A 15,907-nucleotide genomic window follows, 5' to 3' on the forward strand; every position below is an offset into this window, starting at 1 on the left:
AATCCCTTCCTTCCCATGGACCTGTCCAAATGCCTTTCAAAAGTCGTAATTGTATCTGCCTCCATAGCTTCCTCTAGCAGCTGGTTCCAGACACAGACTACCGTCTGAGTGAAAAAGTTATGGAGTTTAAACACATAATATATATTCTCTATTTTCAAAAATAGGCACTTTAACCTCATGAAGTATTTTACAGTATCCCAAAACATTGCTGGAAAAGCCAAAGATAGATACAAAGTGCTGGAGTATCTCAGCGGGTCAGGCAGCATCTCTGGAGAACATGGATAGGTACAAAGTGCTGGAGTATCTCAGCGGGTCAGGTAGCATCTCTGGAGAACATGGACAGGTACAAAGTGCTGGAGTATCTCAGCGGGTCAGGCAGCATCTCTGGAGAACATGGACAGGTGACGTTTTGGGCTGGGACGCCTCTTCAGGCTGAAAGTGGTCTGTCTTGAAACGTCACCCATCCCTTTTCTCCACAGATGCTGCCTGACCCGCTGAGTTACTCCAGCACTTTGTCTATCTTTGTCTTAAACTAAAACCCATTTTTTTCTCTCTACATTCCCATCAACCCCAGATTCAGGTCAAATTTAAGAGGAAAATATACAGGTTATTTTCGGGACCCTTCTTCAGACTGAAAGTAGGGGGGAGGGAGGAATAAAAGGAATAAACTTGAGGCGAGTAACGACATACTTGGCATTTAGTGCTCATCTTCAGTATAAACCAGCAGCAGTTTCTTCCTACTGTACATATTTCATCTGTTCCACACGGAAAACCTCGCGTTAGGAGGGAATTGGTCCCTAAAGGATATTTGTCAGAGACAATTTTCTATTCGATTTTGTGCCTTTAAAGACGACAACAAAGTCTTTTCAATGATTTGACATTTGGGGAGGGTGGTGGGGGAGGAACGATCAGATGTCTTGCACTGCTCTTAAACAACCAGGTTCCCCCCTCCCCAATACCCACTGCACAAAGTCCCTCTCACTACCTCTCCCCTCTCTGTTTTTAGTTTGGAGATACAGCACGGAAACAGGCTGACCAACGATCACCCGTTCACACTGGCTCCATGTTATCCCACTTTCTCGTCCACTCCCTGCACACAAGGGGGCAATTTACAGAAGCCAATTAACCTACAAACCAAATCATTGGGATGTGGGAGGAAACCGGAGCAACCGGAGAAAACCCATGTGGTCACAGGGAGAATGTACAAACTGCACAAAACTGTTTAGTTTAGTTTAGTTTAGTTTAGTTTAGTTTAGTTTAGTTGAGTTTAGTTTAGTTTAGTTTAGTTTAGTTTAGTTGAGTTTAGATTTGTTTAGTTTAGTTTAGTTGAGTTTAGTTTATTTAATTGTCAGGCGTACCGAGGTACAGAGAAAAGCTTTTTGTTGCGTGCTATCCAAAGACTATACACGGTTACAATCAGGCCGAAGAGTGGAGCGATTGTAATGATTAATTGCAGATTCGCTTCTGGGACAGCAGAAGCAAAATAACAGACAGCGTTGGAGGACAGGATCGAACCCGGGTCTCTGGTGCTGTGAGGCAGCAGCTCCACCCGCTGTGCTGCCCAGTTGAGGGAGTGGAGGTGGAGTTAAGGGTGTCCCAAGAGATTGCTGTCCCAGCTCTGGTGGGATGATGAGATGTTGGTCATGTTGAACTGTTCAGCAGCCACTTATTTCCGGATTGTTTGAGTCTATGATGCACGCTGCGGTACGGTGAAAGGCTTTGTTTCGCACGCTACCCGCTCCGGGCGGCTCGTGACACAGCGGTAGAGTTGCTGCCTCACACCAGAGACCCGGGTTTGATCCTGACGGCGGGTGCTGTCTGTACGGAGTTTGCACGTTCTCCTTGTGACCGCGTGGGTTTTCTCCGGGTGCTCCGGTTTAATTCCCACACTCCAAAGACGTGCAGGTTTGTAGGTTAATTGGCTCCAGTAAAAATTGTAAATTGTCCTGAGGGTGATGGACAGTGCTAGTGTACGGGGTGATCGCTGGTCGGCGCGGACTCTGTGGGCCGAAGGGTCTATTTCCACTCGGTATCTCAAAGGGAAGTTAGGGCAGGTACTCCTCCTTGATGTTGAAAGGGATGGGTGGGGGGATGAGGTTGCTGCTGCTACTGACCAGCCCGGCCCTGGGGCTGGACGTGCTGCTGCTCGCTTGCTGGCTCTGCTGCTGCTGCTGTCTCTTCTTCGTGATCTTCCTCTCCTTCGCCCGTCGGTTCTGGAACCAAATCTTCACCTGGGAAGATGAAGAGGTGAGAAAAAAGGATCACAGAGTCAGCACAGCCCACCACGTCCATCCCCGCCATTGATCGTGTGGAATTGATGGCTTTGTGGCCAGGTTTGAGGATGGTACACGAACAGGTGGAGGGGCGGGTGGTGTAGAGGGAGCATGGTGTAGAGGTAGTGATGATCAAGCTTAACTCAGGTACAATAGAGGTTATATACAATAGACGTTATAGTGCAGAATGTAGTTCTCAGCATTGTAGCGCATCAATGTCAGAGGCAATGTCCAATGTCTGCACTGCGGGAGAGGTGAATCGGGCAGTACCAGGGGGTGGTGTGTGCCCGGAACGAGCTGCCGGGGGTGGTGGTGGAGGTGGATACAAGGGTGGTGTTTAAGAGGCTTTTCATCTCCAATTATGTAACCCCCTCAGTATCCATCTCACTGCTAACTTTGTCACCAAGATTATGTCATCAAGCATTGTGAGGGAGAGCTGACAGGAGTACATAACCTGATGAGGGCCAAAGATAGGGTAGACAGTCAGAACCTTTTCCCCAGGTTGGAACTGTCAAACACTAGATGGCTCAGCTTTATGGTGAGAGGGGGAAAGTTTAAAGGAGATACGTGGGGCAAGCTTTGTTTACACGGAGGGTGGTGGGGGCCTGGAACGTGCTGCCGGGAGACGGTGGTGGCGGCAGATACGATAGTGGTGTTTAAGAGGCTTTTAGATCGGCACATGGAAGTGCAGGGAGTGGAGGGAAATGGATCACGTGCAGGCAGAGGAGATCAGTTGAGGACACTGCTCCTGGTTTTAGAACGAAATGCCTAACCAAAGACTGTCCTTGTTTGAGACAAGAGAACCAACCTCTCCATCCCACGTCCTCCACTCTCAGCCTTGTCAAACAGTATAAGTCCACGTGTTGATACAATCATCTGTCGTTCATCATCGGCGGGTGGAGGAGATTAAACTGCATCTGCCATGCATCCGCCCACTCACAGCGGGTGGAGGAGACCGGTACAATAGTGGTGTTTAAGGATTAGAGTACAGGGAGAGGTTGGACATTCTTGGATTGTTTTCTTGTTGAAGGTCCTGTTTCCGCACTGTATCCCTAAACTAAACTACACCTTGTGCCGAACGGCCTATCCCTATGCTGTATTGGTTGGGCTGAAGGGCCTGTTCCCTGTGCTGTACTGGTTGGGCTGAAGGGCCTGTTCCTATGCTGTACACTGTGGGCTGAAGAGCCTGTCCCCATGCTGCACACTGTGGGCTGAATGGCCTGTTCCTGTGCTGTACACTGTGGGCTGAAGGGCTGAAGGGCCTGTTCCCCTGCTGTACACTGTGGGCTGAAGGGCCTGTTCCCCTGCTGTACACTGAAGGGTGAAGGGCTGAAGGGCCTGTTCCTCTGCTGTACACTGTGGGCTGAAGGGCCTGTTCCCATGCTGTACTGATTGGGCTGAAGGGTTTGTTCCCTGTGGTGTGCTGGACGGGCTGAAGGGCCTGTTCCCGTGCTGCACACTGAATGGCCTGTTCCTGTGCTGTACACCATGGGCTGAAGGGCCTGTTCCCGTGCTGTACACCATGGGCTGAAGGGCTGAAGGGCCTGTTCCCTGTGCTGTACTGGTCGGGCTGAAGGGCCTGTCCCCGTGCTGTACACCACGGGCTGAAGGGCCTGTTCCCTGTGCGGTACTGGTCGGGCTGAAGGGCCTGTCCCCGTGCTGTACACCATGGGCTGAAGGGCCTGTTCCCGTGCTGTACTGCCCTGTGAGTTACACTGACCTGCCGTTCCGAGAGCCCCAGTGACTGAGCCAGCTCGGACTTCCTGCGGATGGTGATGTAGCGGCTGTAGTGAAACTCCTTCTCCAGCTCCAGCCGCTGGTGATCCGTGTACACCACCCGATACTTGTCTTTCGTCCTGGTCTTGGCTGCGGACGAAAGCCGATCATTAGATAGACTGGTCTGGGGAAGGATCCCGACCCGAAACGTCACCCATCCATGTTCTCCAGACCAGCTGAGTTACTCCAGCACTTTGTGTTCATCGTTAGCTGCATTAGGCAGGCTAACAAATCTACAACAGGTAGAGCAAAGGGGAAGATACAGAACGCAGAATATAGTTCTCAGCATTGTAGCACACCAGTTCCAGAGACAAAGTCCAATGTCCACAATGGGGTAGAGGAGAATCAGACAGTAACCTAGCTTATGGAAGGACCGTTCAGAAGCCTGGTAATGGAATTATCATAAAGTCATAGTTATATAGCACCGAAATAACTCATCCATCCTGACCAAGATGCCCGTGCTAAGCTAGTCCCTGCATTTGACCCATATCCCTCTAAACATTTTCTATCCATGTACCTGTCCAAGTGTCTTTAAATGTTGTTATGGTACCTTTCCCAACTATCTCCTCTGGCAGTTCATTCCATACATCCACCACCCTCCTTGTGAAAATGTTGCCCCTCAGGTTCCTATTAAATCATTCCCCTCTCACCTGAAACCTATGCCCTCTGGTTCTTGATTCCCCATCCCTGGGTAAAAGACTGCATTCACCCTATCTATTCCCCTCACGATTTTATACTCCTCGATAAGATCATCCCTGGCAACATCCTTGTAAATCTTCTCTGCAATCTTTCCAGTTTAACAATATTCTCCCTATAGCTGGCTGACCAAAACTCACCACAATACTCCAAGTGCAGCCTCACCAAAAATATTTTTACAATTTTGTTATTTTTGTGGGTTTTTCTTTTTTTTTGCAACATTGGTTTATTTTTTAATGTGTTGTCTAAAACTTTATAATGAATTTTCTTTTACTATTTTAAACTCTTCAACACATCAAACAATGTAGCGGACTTTAATTAAAGCAGTGGAATCAACCCTGGCTGTGACTGCGTACATTAAATTCGTTGTGTTTTGGGAGTGGCGATTGAGGTTTTTTCTGCGGTTATTGAAGGATGGTGATGTTGTTTGAAGCATCTAAACACACAAAGTGTGTTCACAAAAATCTTGACAAACATTTCTACACACTTATCCACAGGGTGTGGACATCTTTAGTAACATGTATTACCCATCCCTACTCAGCCATGCACAGATACAGCAGAAACACACGCCCTTCGGCCCATTGAGTCCAACTGACTATCAAACACCCATCCTGCATTGAACTACAGGTTCGATCCTGACCTCGGGTGCTGTGTGTGTGTGTGTGTGTGTGTGTGTGTGTGTGTGTGTGTGTGTGTGTGTGTGTGAGTGTGTGAGTGTGTGTGTGTGCGTGTGTGTGTGTGCGTGTGTGCGTGCGCGTGTGTGCGTGTGTGCGTGTGTGCATAGGTATGTGTACGCGTGTGTGTGAGTGCGTCTGTGTGAGTGTGTGTGTGCTGTGTGTGTGCTGTGTGTGTGTGTGTGTGCACATGTGTGTGTGTGTGTGAGTGTGTGTGTGTGTGGTATGTGTGTGCTGTGTGTGTGTGTGTGCATGTGTGTGTGAGTGTGAGTCTGCGTGTGTGTGTGTGGTGTATGTGTGTGTGTGTGTGTGTGTGTGTGTGTGTGTGTGTGTGTGTGTGTGTGTGTGTGTGTGTGTGTGTGTGTGTGTGTGTGTGTGTGTGTGTGTGTCTGTGTGAGTGTGCGTGCGTGTGCGTTCTTGTGTGTGTGCGCGTGGAGTTTGTACGTTGTGACCGTGTGGGTTTTCTCCGGGTGCTCCGGTTTCCTCCCACATTCCAAAGACATGCATGCTTGTAGTTTTATTGGCCCTCTGTAAATTGTTCCTAGTCTGTAGGAAGTGGATGAGAAAGTGGGATAACATAGAAACAGTGTTAATGGGTGGTCGATGGTTCGCATGGACTCGATGGACCGAAGGCCTTGTTTCCATGTGCTATCTCTAAACTAGACTAAAACACGTTTTTTCTCGCTACATTCCCATCAACCCTAGATTCAGGTCAAATGTAAGTGATAAATATACAATGGATAGGAAAAGTTTAGAGGTATATGGACCAAATGTGGGCAAATGGGACTAGCTTGGTTGGGACATCTTGGTCGGCATGGATGAGTTGGACGAAGGGCCTGTTTCTGTTCTGTGTGACTCTATGATCAACAGAGAAAATGTCCGTGAGAGTGCAAGAGGATTAGGGGTGTCATAGAGTTATAGTCATACAGTGTGAAAATAGGCCCTTCGGTCCAACTTGCCCACGTCGGCCAACACGTCCCATCTACATTAGTCCCACCTGCCCACGCTTCGCCAATATCCCAATAAACCTTTCCTATCCATGTGCCTGTCCAAATGTTTCTTAAACATTGCAGTAATACCTGCTTCAATTACTTCCTCCAGCAGCTCATTCCATATACCTACCACCCTTTGTGTAAAAATGTTACCCCTCAGTTTCCAATTATATTTTTCCCCCCTCACCTTAAATCGATGTCCTCTGGTTCTTGATTCCTCTATTCTGGGCAAAGGACTGTGCATTCAACCAATCTATTTCTCTCCTAATTTTGTACACCTCTGTAAGATTACCCCCTCATCCTGCTGCACTCAATGGAATAAAGTCCTAGCCTGCTCAACCTCTCCCTCTCGCTCAGCCCCACCTGGCACCATCATCGTAAATCTTCTCTGCACTCTTTACAGCTTGACAATATCTTTCCGATAATATGGTGACCAAAACTGAACACAACACTCAAAATGTGGCCTTACCAATGTTTTATACAACTGCAACATAACCTCCCAACTTCTATACTCAATACCCTGACTGATGAAGGCTGAAGTGCCGATAGCCTTTTTGACCTCCCCATCTATCTGTGGTGCCACTTTCAATGAACTATGTACCTGCACACCTCAATCCTTCAGCTCTACAACACTTCCCAAAGCCCTCACAATCGCTGTTTAGGTCCTGTCCATGTTGGACTTCCAAAAATGAAACACCTCACATGTCTCTGTATTAAATTCCAACCATTCCTCAGCCTACCTGCCCAATCGATCTAGATTCTGCTGCCATTTTCAATGACCATCTACAATACCACACACTTTTGTGTCATCTGCAAACTTGCTAATCATGCCACGTACGTTCAAAATTTTTTTTGTTTAGTTTTGAGAAACAGAGAGGAAAAAGAACCTTCGGCCCATTGAGTTCGCACTGACCAGCAATCCCCGCACACTAACAACATCCTACACACACTAGGGACAATTTATAATTTTACCAAGCCAATTTCCCTACAAACCTTGGAGTGTGGGAGGAATCCGGAGCACCCAGAGAAAACCTACACAGGTCACGGGGAGAACATGCAAACTCCATACAGACAGCACCCGTAGTCAGGATTGAACCCGGATCACTGGCGCTGTAAGATAGCAACTTTACCGCTGCGCCACCGTGCCAACATGCCACACTATCAAATCATTGCTATAGATGGCAAACAGCAATAGGCGCAGCACGGAACCCTGAGGCACTGCACTGGTCATGAGGGACATCTTGTCTACCGCTGAAGCCACCCTACCATCGTTAGTTCAGACACATTTAGTGTCTAGGCACAGGAGAGTAGGGCAGGTTTCCTCCTTGTTTTGTTGTTGCAAGGCACACAGAGAACCAGCTGGCTCTGTGGTTGAGGGACAGGGACAGCACAGAACAAGGGACATAACATCAAGACCACAAAGAGCCCACTGGAAAGAATGTCTCCTCACTCCAAGCCAAACCAGACACTGCCCATGTGAGTCACTGCTCACTGGCACTCTGTCCTCACTCACTCTGCTTTAACCCATGCAAACGAATGCTCATCCCTTCAATTAATCACCTCACAAGAGTCAAGAGTCAAGAGTGTTTAATTGTCATGTGGTCAGCGTGGACTCGGTTGGCTGAAGGACCTGTTTCCGTATTATAACTCTGACTGCTGGGGCAGCATGGTGGCACAACGGTAGAGTCGCTGCCTTACAACACCAGAGACCCAGGTTTGATCCTGATCTCGGGCGCTGCCTGTACAGAGTTTGTATGTTTTCCCTGTAACCACGTGGATTTTCATGGTGCTCCTACACTCCAAAGACTTGCGGGTTTGTAGGTTAATTGGCTTCGGTAAAGATAGTAAGTTGTCCCTAGTGCGTGGGATAGTGTTAGTGTGCGGGGTGATCGCATGTCGGCATGGACTCGATGGACCGAAGGACCTGTTTCCGCCCTCGAAATCCAAAGAATGGAGGAACACAGCTGGGGTCACAGAGCACAGTAGGATTAGGGGGGATCCTTTAGTGTATAAGATCACGAGGGAACAGATAGGGTGAATGCATGATCTTTTACACAGGGTAGGGGAATTAGGAACTAGAGGACATAGGTTTAAGGTGAGGGAGGAAAGATTTAACGGGAACTTGAGGGGCAATTTTTTCACATAGAGGGTGTATGGAATGAGCTGCCGGAGGAGGCAATTGAAGCAGGAGCTATAACGGCATTTAAAAGACATTTGGACAGGTACTAGGATTGGAATAGTTTAGAGGGAAATGGGCCAAGCATGGGCAGGTGGAACTAGTGTAGATGGGACATTTTGGTCGGTATGGACGAGTTGGGCCGAAGGGCCTGTTTCCATGCTGTATGACTGACTCTGTGACTCTATCCCGAGGCAGATTCATTGTCTTCATTACATTGTAGTTTGGGGGCAAAATTGTCTGGTACGATTCAACAGGGTTGGAAGAGAATTACATTGACTGCAGAGATGATATGATGTATCTTGTGCGACAGAAATCCAGCTAGTCTCGGCTGAAATAAGATGTGAAGACACTGCCATAGCTTGATGGAGACCCAAGGAAGTGCAGATGCACCCTGCCATTGATTCCATCCACACTTCACGCTGCCTCGGTAAGGCCACCAACATAACCAAGGACCAGTCTCAACCCGGCCACTCCCTCTTCTCCCATCAGGCAAGATGTACAGAAGTATGAAAATGCACACCTCCAGATTCAGGGACAGTTTCTTCCCAGCTGTTATCAGGCAACTGAACCGTCCCATCACCAACAAGAGAGCGGTCCTGACCTCCCATTCACCTCATTGGACATCCTCGAACTCTCTTTAATTGGACATTATCTTTCACTAAATGTTGTTCCCTTTATCCTGTATTCTGTGGGTGGTTTGAGTGCAATCATGTATAATCTTTCCACTGACTGGTTAGCACGCAGCAAAAAAAGCTTTTCACTGTACCTCGGTACATAACTGTGTGACAATAAACTAAACTGAAAGTGCTGGAATCTTGAGCTAAGCACAAAGTGCTGGAGGAACTCACCAGGTTAAGCAGCATCTGTGGAGCGAATGGACAGACGGCGTTTCAGGTAGGGACAACTCTTCAATCTGTCAAGTGCCGAAGAAAGACATGGCCGTCTGAAAAAGAGTCCCAACCCGAAATATTGTCTGTCCATTCTCCCCACAGATGCTGCCTGACTCACTGAGTTCCTCCAGCATTTTGTGTTTAGTTTAGTTTAGTTTAGTTTAGCTTACTTCAGTGAGTTTTGTTTCATTTATTTCAGTTACAGCATGGAAACATGCCCTTCGGCCCACCAAGTCCATGCCAACCAGCGATCAACCATCCACTAGTTCTATCCTAAACACTAGGGACAATTTACAGAAGCCAATTAACCTACAAATCCGCACGTCTTTGGAGTGTGGGAGGAAACCGGAGCAGCTGGGGATCAGATCAACCCACGCGATCAGAGGGAGAATGTACAAACTCCGTACCCCTAATCAGGATCGAACCCGGGTCCCTGGCACTGTGAGGCAGCAACTTTACCAATGCACAACGTGCCACCCGTGTTTTACCAGGTGGCACAGTGGCGCATTGTGTCAGAGCTGGTCCTCTCTCCCATCCCCGCCCTCAGCCCTTGTTTTGACAGTGAAGTCCAACTGAATTTTATTGCCGAGGGAACACACTTTGTGTCTTAAATTATCCATCTGTCGTGTCAACAGAATCAAAGGTCAGTTGCACAATATCTCAACTGACAGAGAGTTTATGGTGAAAAAGTCGCTCCCCCTCAATAGCAAATCTTGAGGGACCCAACTGCAGCTCTCGATAAGGAGATTATCTCGGTTAATGGGTAATGCAGCGTTTATGCTCAATCACTCGTTAAATGCAGCATCAACTCTTTGCGTTTCCACAGCGCTAACGCTGCACTAAAGCATTCGACAATCACAAACTCCAAACCGGCCGTCAATATTCCCTAACTATTTAAAAGAAGGAACTTTCATTTATGTGGCGCCTTGCACAACCCCAGGGCATTTTACAGCCGCTGAGTGCGTTTGAAATGTTCCCCACTGTTGAAGTGTAGGGAGTTACACTTTCAATTAGCAAAATCCAGCAAGGGGTAGGAACTAAGTTTGAAGAATGGTCCCAACCCAAAACGTTGCCTATTCCTTTTCTCCAGAGATGCTGCCTGACCCGCTGAATTACTCCAGTTTTCAATGTCTACCTAGAGGGCTAGCACTTGGAGCGCGCAAGATTGAGGGGTGATTTTCTAGAGCTGCACAAAATCATGAGAGGAATAAATATTTTATTTTAGACTTTACACTACATAGATACAGCATGGAAACAAGCGGTTCTGCCCAGCGAGTCCATGCCAACCAGCAATCACCCTGGTACACGAGCACCATCCTACACACGAGGGATAATTCACATTTCACAGAAGCCAATTAACCGACAAACCTGCACATCTCTGCAGTGTGGGAGGAAACTGGAGCATCCAGTGGAAATCCACGAGGTCACAGGGAGAACATGCAAACTCCACACAGACAGCACCCATAGGCAAGACCGAATCCGGGTATTTGACGCTGTGAGACAACAACTCTACTGCTGCACCTCTCTGCAAGTCTGAAGATAGAGTTGCAATATGGGAAACAGGCCCTTCAGCCACCGAGTCCATGCTGTCCATCTATCACCTGTTCACACTATGACCATAAGACATAGGAGCAGAATTAGGCCATTTGGCCCATTGAGTCTACTCCACCATTCAATCATGGTTGATCTTTCCCTCTCAACCCCCACCCTCCCCACCCCCCTCCATTCTACGCTTTGTTCCCGACACTCTTACTAATCAAGAAACTGTCAATCTCCGCTTTAAAAATACCCAACGACTTGGCCTCCACAGCCGTCTGTAGCAGTGAATTCCATAAATTCACCACCCATTGGCTAAATAAATTCTTCCACATCACCTTTCTAAAGGTACGTCCTTTTATTCTTAAGCTGTGCCCTTTGGTCCTAGACTCTCCCACTAGTGGAAACACCCTCTCCACATTCACTCTATCTAGGCCTTAGTTCGATGTTATCCCACTTTCTCATCCACTCCCTGCACACCAGGGGGAATTTACAAAGGATTAATTAACCTACAAACCCGCAAGTCTTTGGGATGTGGGAGGAAACCAGAAACTAAACTGAACAAAGCTTTTCACCCTACCTCAGTAGATGGACACACGAACCATCCTATCACCAACTAGAGAGCGGTCCTGACCTCCCATCTACCTCATTGGAGACCCTCGGACTATCTTTAATCGGACTTTACTGGACTTTATCTTGCACTAAACGTAATTTTCTTTATCCTGTATCTGTACACTGTGGACAGCTTGATTGTTATCATATGTAGTCTTTCCACTACCTTTTTAGAACATTACAAAGAAGCTTTTCGCCTTTCGGTACACATAACAATAAATAAAACTAAACCAAACGGGACAATAATAAACCTAAACCTCGGGTGCAGATTGTCTGCATGGACCACGTGGGTTTCCTCCAGGTACTCCAGTTTCCTCCCACATCTCAAAGACGCGCAGGTTTGTAGGTTAAATGGCCCTCTGCAAATTGCCCCCTAGTGTGTAGGGAGTGGATGAGAAAGTGGGATCATCTAGAACTAGTGTGAACATTGTGATTGATGGTCAGTGTGGACTCAGCAGGCCAAATGGCCTGTCTTCTTGCTCTATCTCTAAACTAAACTAAGCATAGAACATAGAACAGTACAGCATAGGAATGGGCCCCTCAGCAAACAGTGTTTGTGCTGAACCAGAGGCCAAGTTAAACTGCTCTCATCAGCCTGGATGTGATCCATATCCCTCTATTCCCTGCACTTCCATACTGCACTGTGGCACTTTTTTGGCATTCCACAAGGAGCGCTGTGTAACAAGGAGATAGACAGAAAATGCTGGAGTAACTCAGCGGGTCAGGCAGCATCTCTGGAGAGAAGGAATAGGTGACGTTTCGGGTTGAGACCCTACTTCAGACTGAGAGTCAGGGGAGAGGGAAACGAGGTATGAAAAGGTTTGGAAAAAATGAACGAAAGGAATGCAAAGAGACAGATCAAAGCCAGCAACGATGATCAAGGAAAGGTGGAGCCCACAATGGTCCATTGTTGGCTGTGGAGAGAGTGATAACGAGTGATGCACACAGTGAAATGAGTAGGAGGGCAGCGAAACTAGGACGACGACTAGGGTAGGGGAGGGACGGAGAGAGAGGGGATACAAGGGTTGCTTGAGAGTAGAGCAATCAACATTCATACCGCTGGGCTGTAAGCTTCACAAGCAAAATATGAGGTACTGTTCCTTCAGTTTCCATGTGACCTCACTCTGACAATGGGGGAGGCCCAGGACAGAAAGGTCAGTGTGGGAATGGGAAGGTGAGTTAAATCTTTGGCAATAGAGCGATGGCGTAGGCCAAGGCGGACTGGACCTCTGATGTGAGGGAGTGCAAGACAGTGCTGGTCCCCATGAGGAGGGTGATGTGACTGTTGCCTGTCCACCTCCTCTGTGTACGGGACTCCAGGCCTCACTGTTTCCACTCCCTGCCCTCCTCCCCATTGTCTCCTCCACTCCCTCTATCTCCAGTGAATGATTTACAGGGATGACTCACAGTCAAGCTGTGCTCCGGCTCTGAACCCAGTGACTAATTGTGCCACGAGGGAGATAACAGGGTAATGTATCACCCACTGTCCAGTGCCCATTCCTGTTTTTAGAAGCCAGAAGTCTGAAGAAGGGTCTCGACCCAAAACATCACCTCTACATGTTCTCCAGAGATGCTGCCTGACAGGCTGAGTTACTCCAGCACTGTGTCTCTATTGAAGCCAGTCGCACGGAGAGTTGGTGGGCAAATTAAGATTTTAGAGATAGAGCATGAAAACAGGCCTGTCGGCCCACCGAGCCCACTCCGACCCGCAACCACCCTGTACACTAGCACTATCCTACACACTAGGGACAATGTATAACTTCACCAAAGCCAATTAACCTACAAACCTGTATGTCTTTAGAGTGTGGGAGGAAACCGGAGCACCGGGTGAAAACCCACGCCATCACAAGGAGAACGTACAAACTCCATACAGACAGCATCCGTTGTCAGCTTTCGAACCCGGGCCTCTGACACTGTGAGGCAACAACTCTACCGCTGCTGCCTTACAGTCATACAGTCATACAGCATGGAAACAGGCCCATCTGCCCAACTCATCCGTGCCGACCAAGATGCCCCATCAACATTAGTCTCACCTGCCCGTGCGCGTTTGGCCCATATCCCTCGAAGTCTTTCCTTCCCATGTACCTGTCCAAATGTCTTCTAAATGTTGTTACGGTACCTGCCTCAACTACCTCCTCTGGCAGCTCTTTCAACACACCCACCACCCGCCCGCCATGTGAAAATGTTGCCCCTGCTTTATGTTCCAGCTTCCAGCTGTCCCTTGTGTGGTTCCATTGTGAGACAGAATGGACAGTGGGCTGAATGGCCTTTTGTAACCTGATACCCCATTATTGGTATTGGTTTGTCATTGTCACATGCACTGATACAGTGAATAGCTTTGTTTTGGTGCTATCCAGTCACATCATACCATACATGAGTTCAATCAAACCACACACAAGTACAACAGGGAGTGCAAAGAGAAGAATACCAGAGTGCAGAATATAGAGTTACAGCGACAGAGAAACATTAAACCAACGTCCAACGTTTATCTCACAAAATGCTGGAGTAACTCAGCAGTTCAGGCAGCATCTCAGGAGAGAAGGAATGGGTGACGTTTCGGGTCTGACACGAGAAGTGCACTGATTAGGAGACACTAGATGCTGGAATCTTCAGCAAAACACAAAGACTTTAGACTTGAGAGATACAGCACGGAATCAGGCCCCAGCCCGCTGAGTCCACGCCAACCATCGATCGCCCCGTACAGCAGCACGATGCTACATACTAGGAACTATTTTTACAGAAGCCAATTAACCTACAAACCAGCACGTCTTTGCAGTGTGGGGCTCAACCGGACCATCTAGACTGTGGGTTTAGGCTTTAGACCAGATTGAGGGTTAAAAACTCAAGCAGGACAAATACACCCCTGCCCACCCGCCACCCTCTCTATCCCCTCAAACAGCCTGTGGGGTCAAAAGACAAACACAAACAGGACCAATAACCCCCCCAGCCCTCTCTCCCTCCCTTAGGTCAAAACTTAAACGAAAAGTAAACTCCCCATCCCTCACGACCCTATGACCATTCCTTCCCCCCCCCCCCCCCCCCAAAACACAAACAGGACCAATTCTCACCCATTACATCCACCCCTACCACCCCTTCCTCCCCCCCAACCCCACACCCCTCCCCACCCTCCCTCCTCTCCCCCACTCCCCTCCCCTCCCCTCTCCTCCCCCCCTCCCCCCCTCCCCTCCATCCCCTCCCCCCCTCCATCCCCTCCCCCTCCCCCCCTCCCCCCCTCCCCTCCCCCCTCCCCTCACATCCCCTCCCCCCCTTCCCTCCCCTCCCCCTCCCTCTCCCCTCCCCCACTCCCCTCCCTCTCCCCTCCCCTCCCCCTCCCCCCTCCCCTCCCCCTCCCCCCCTCCCCTCCCCTACCCCTCCCCCCTCCCCTCCCCGTCCCCCCCTCCCCTCCCCTCCCCCTCCCTACCTTGAGGGTTGGTCTGCAATTCACGCCTCATCCACTCGTAAGGGTTGCGTTTGGGTGAGTGGGGGGAGAGGGGGGTCACCACTGAGGGCAGGAGACCCCCGGCTGGCCCCTGGAGCTGTGACGGGGCAAAGTCCAGGGGTCCGTAGGGGAGGGGGACGCTGCCGGGGGGAGGGGAGAGCCCATACCCCGGCCAGTCGTCACGAGGGGGGGGGATGTAGGGGGAGCCCCAGGCTGCTGCAGGCTGCCCTTGGGGAGTGTCTGCGGGCAGCCCGGGGACGTGGGAGGGGTAACCGGGGTAGTCAGGGTACTGAGGGGGGGCGGGGAGCGGGGGGGCAAAGCTCTGGCCCTGGAGGTTGAGGCCAGCATGTCTGATGGGGCCTGAGTACATGCCCCCTTCCTTATCCAGAAGATAGCTCACATACATGTTGGCGGCTCCCAGCCACACGCATGCTGACGCCCGCTCACCGCCAAGGAACACACCTGCAATCCACGCTGGGATCGATACACGCCTTCCGCCCCACACACACACGTGCACACGGACACGTAAACAGACACGGACAATCACGCAGACACACACAACGACAACAAAACCAGGTTTCTCATTAACTAACTCTTGCTTCAAATACACCCTGGCACCTCTGTCTCTCTCTCCCTCTCTCTCTCTTTCACACTCCCTTTGTCTATGTCTCTCTCTCTCCCTCCATCTCTTGTTCTCTTTCTCTCTCACACTCTCCCCCTCACTCTCTTTCTCTCTCACTCGCTCTCACTCTCTCTCTCTCTCTCTCTCTCTCACACTCTCTCTCTCTCTGTCTCTGTCTCTCCGACTCTCTAGCTCTCTCTCTGTCACTCTCCGTCTCT

General features: G+C 49.4%; 1 protein-coding gene across 1 annotated transcript; it reads right to left on the reverse strand.

Annotated features, from left to right (window-relative positions):
* Positions 1 to 1,581: 1,581 nt before the first annotated feature.
* Positions 1,582 to 15,473, reverse strand: LOC144599886 (homeobox protein CDX-1-like). Its single transcript, XM_078411155.1, has 3 exons — positions 15,050 to 15,473; positions 3,994 to 4,139; positions 1,582 to 2,231 (listed from the first exon to the last, which is right to left on the reverse strand). Exons 1-3 carry the CDS (start codon positions 15,471 to 15,473, stop codon positions 2,046 to 2,048), a joined length of 756 nt encoding a protein of 251 aa, XP_078267281.1. The 3' UTR covers positions 1,582 to 2,045.
* Between the last annotated feature and the right edge of the window lie 434 nt (positions 15,474 to 15,907).

This window comes from Rhinoraja longicauda, chromosome 14 (assembly GCF_053455715.1).
Source record: "Rhinoraja longicauda isolate Sanriku21f chromosome 14, sRhiLon1.1, whole genome shotgun sequence".
In the NCBI taxonomy this organism is placed as follows: domain Eukaryota; kingdom Metazoa; phylum Chordata; class Chondrichthyes; order Rajiformes; family Arhynchobatidae; genus Rhinoraja; species Rhinoraja longicauda.

Coding starts and splice junctions, on each gene's coding strand:
- LOC144599886 (XM_078411155.1), bottom strand. CDS start 15,473: ATGTATGTGAGCTATCTTCTGGATAAGGAAGGGGGCATGTACTCAGGC. Junction 4,140..15,049: donor ATTGCAGACCAACCCTCAAG/GTAGGGAGGGGG, acceptor TTTCGTCCGCAG/CCAAGACCAGGACGAAAGAC. Junction 2,232..3,993: donor TGGGGCTCTCGGAACGGCAG/GTCAGTGTAACT, acceptor TCATCTTCCCAG/GTGAAGATTTGGTTCCAGAA.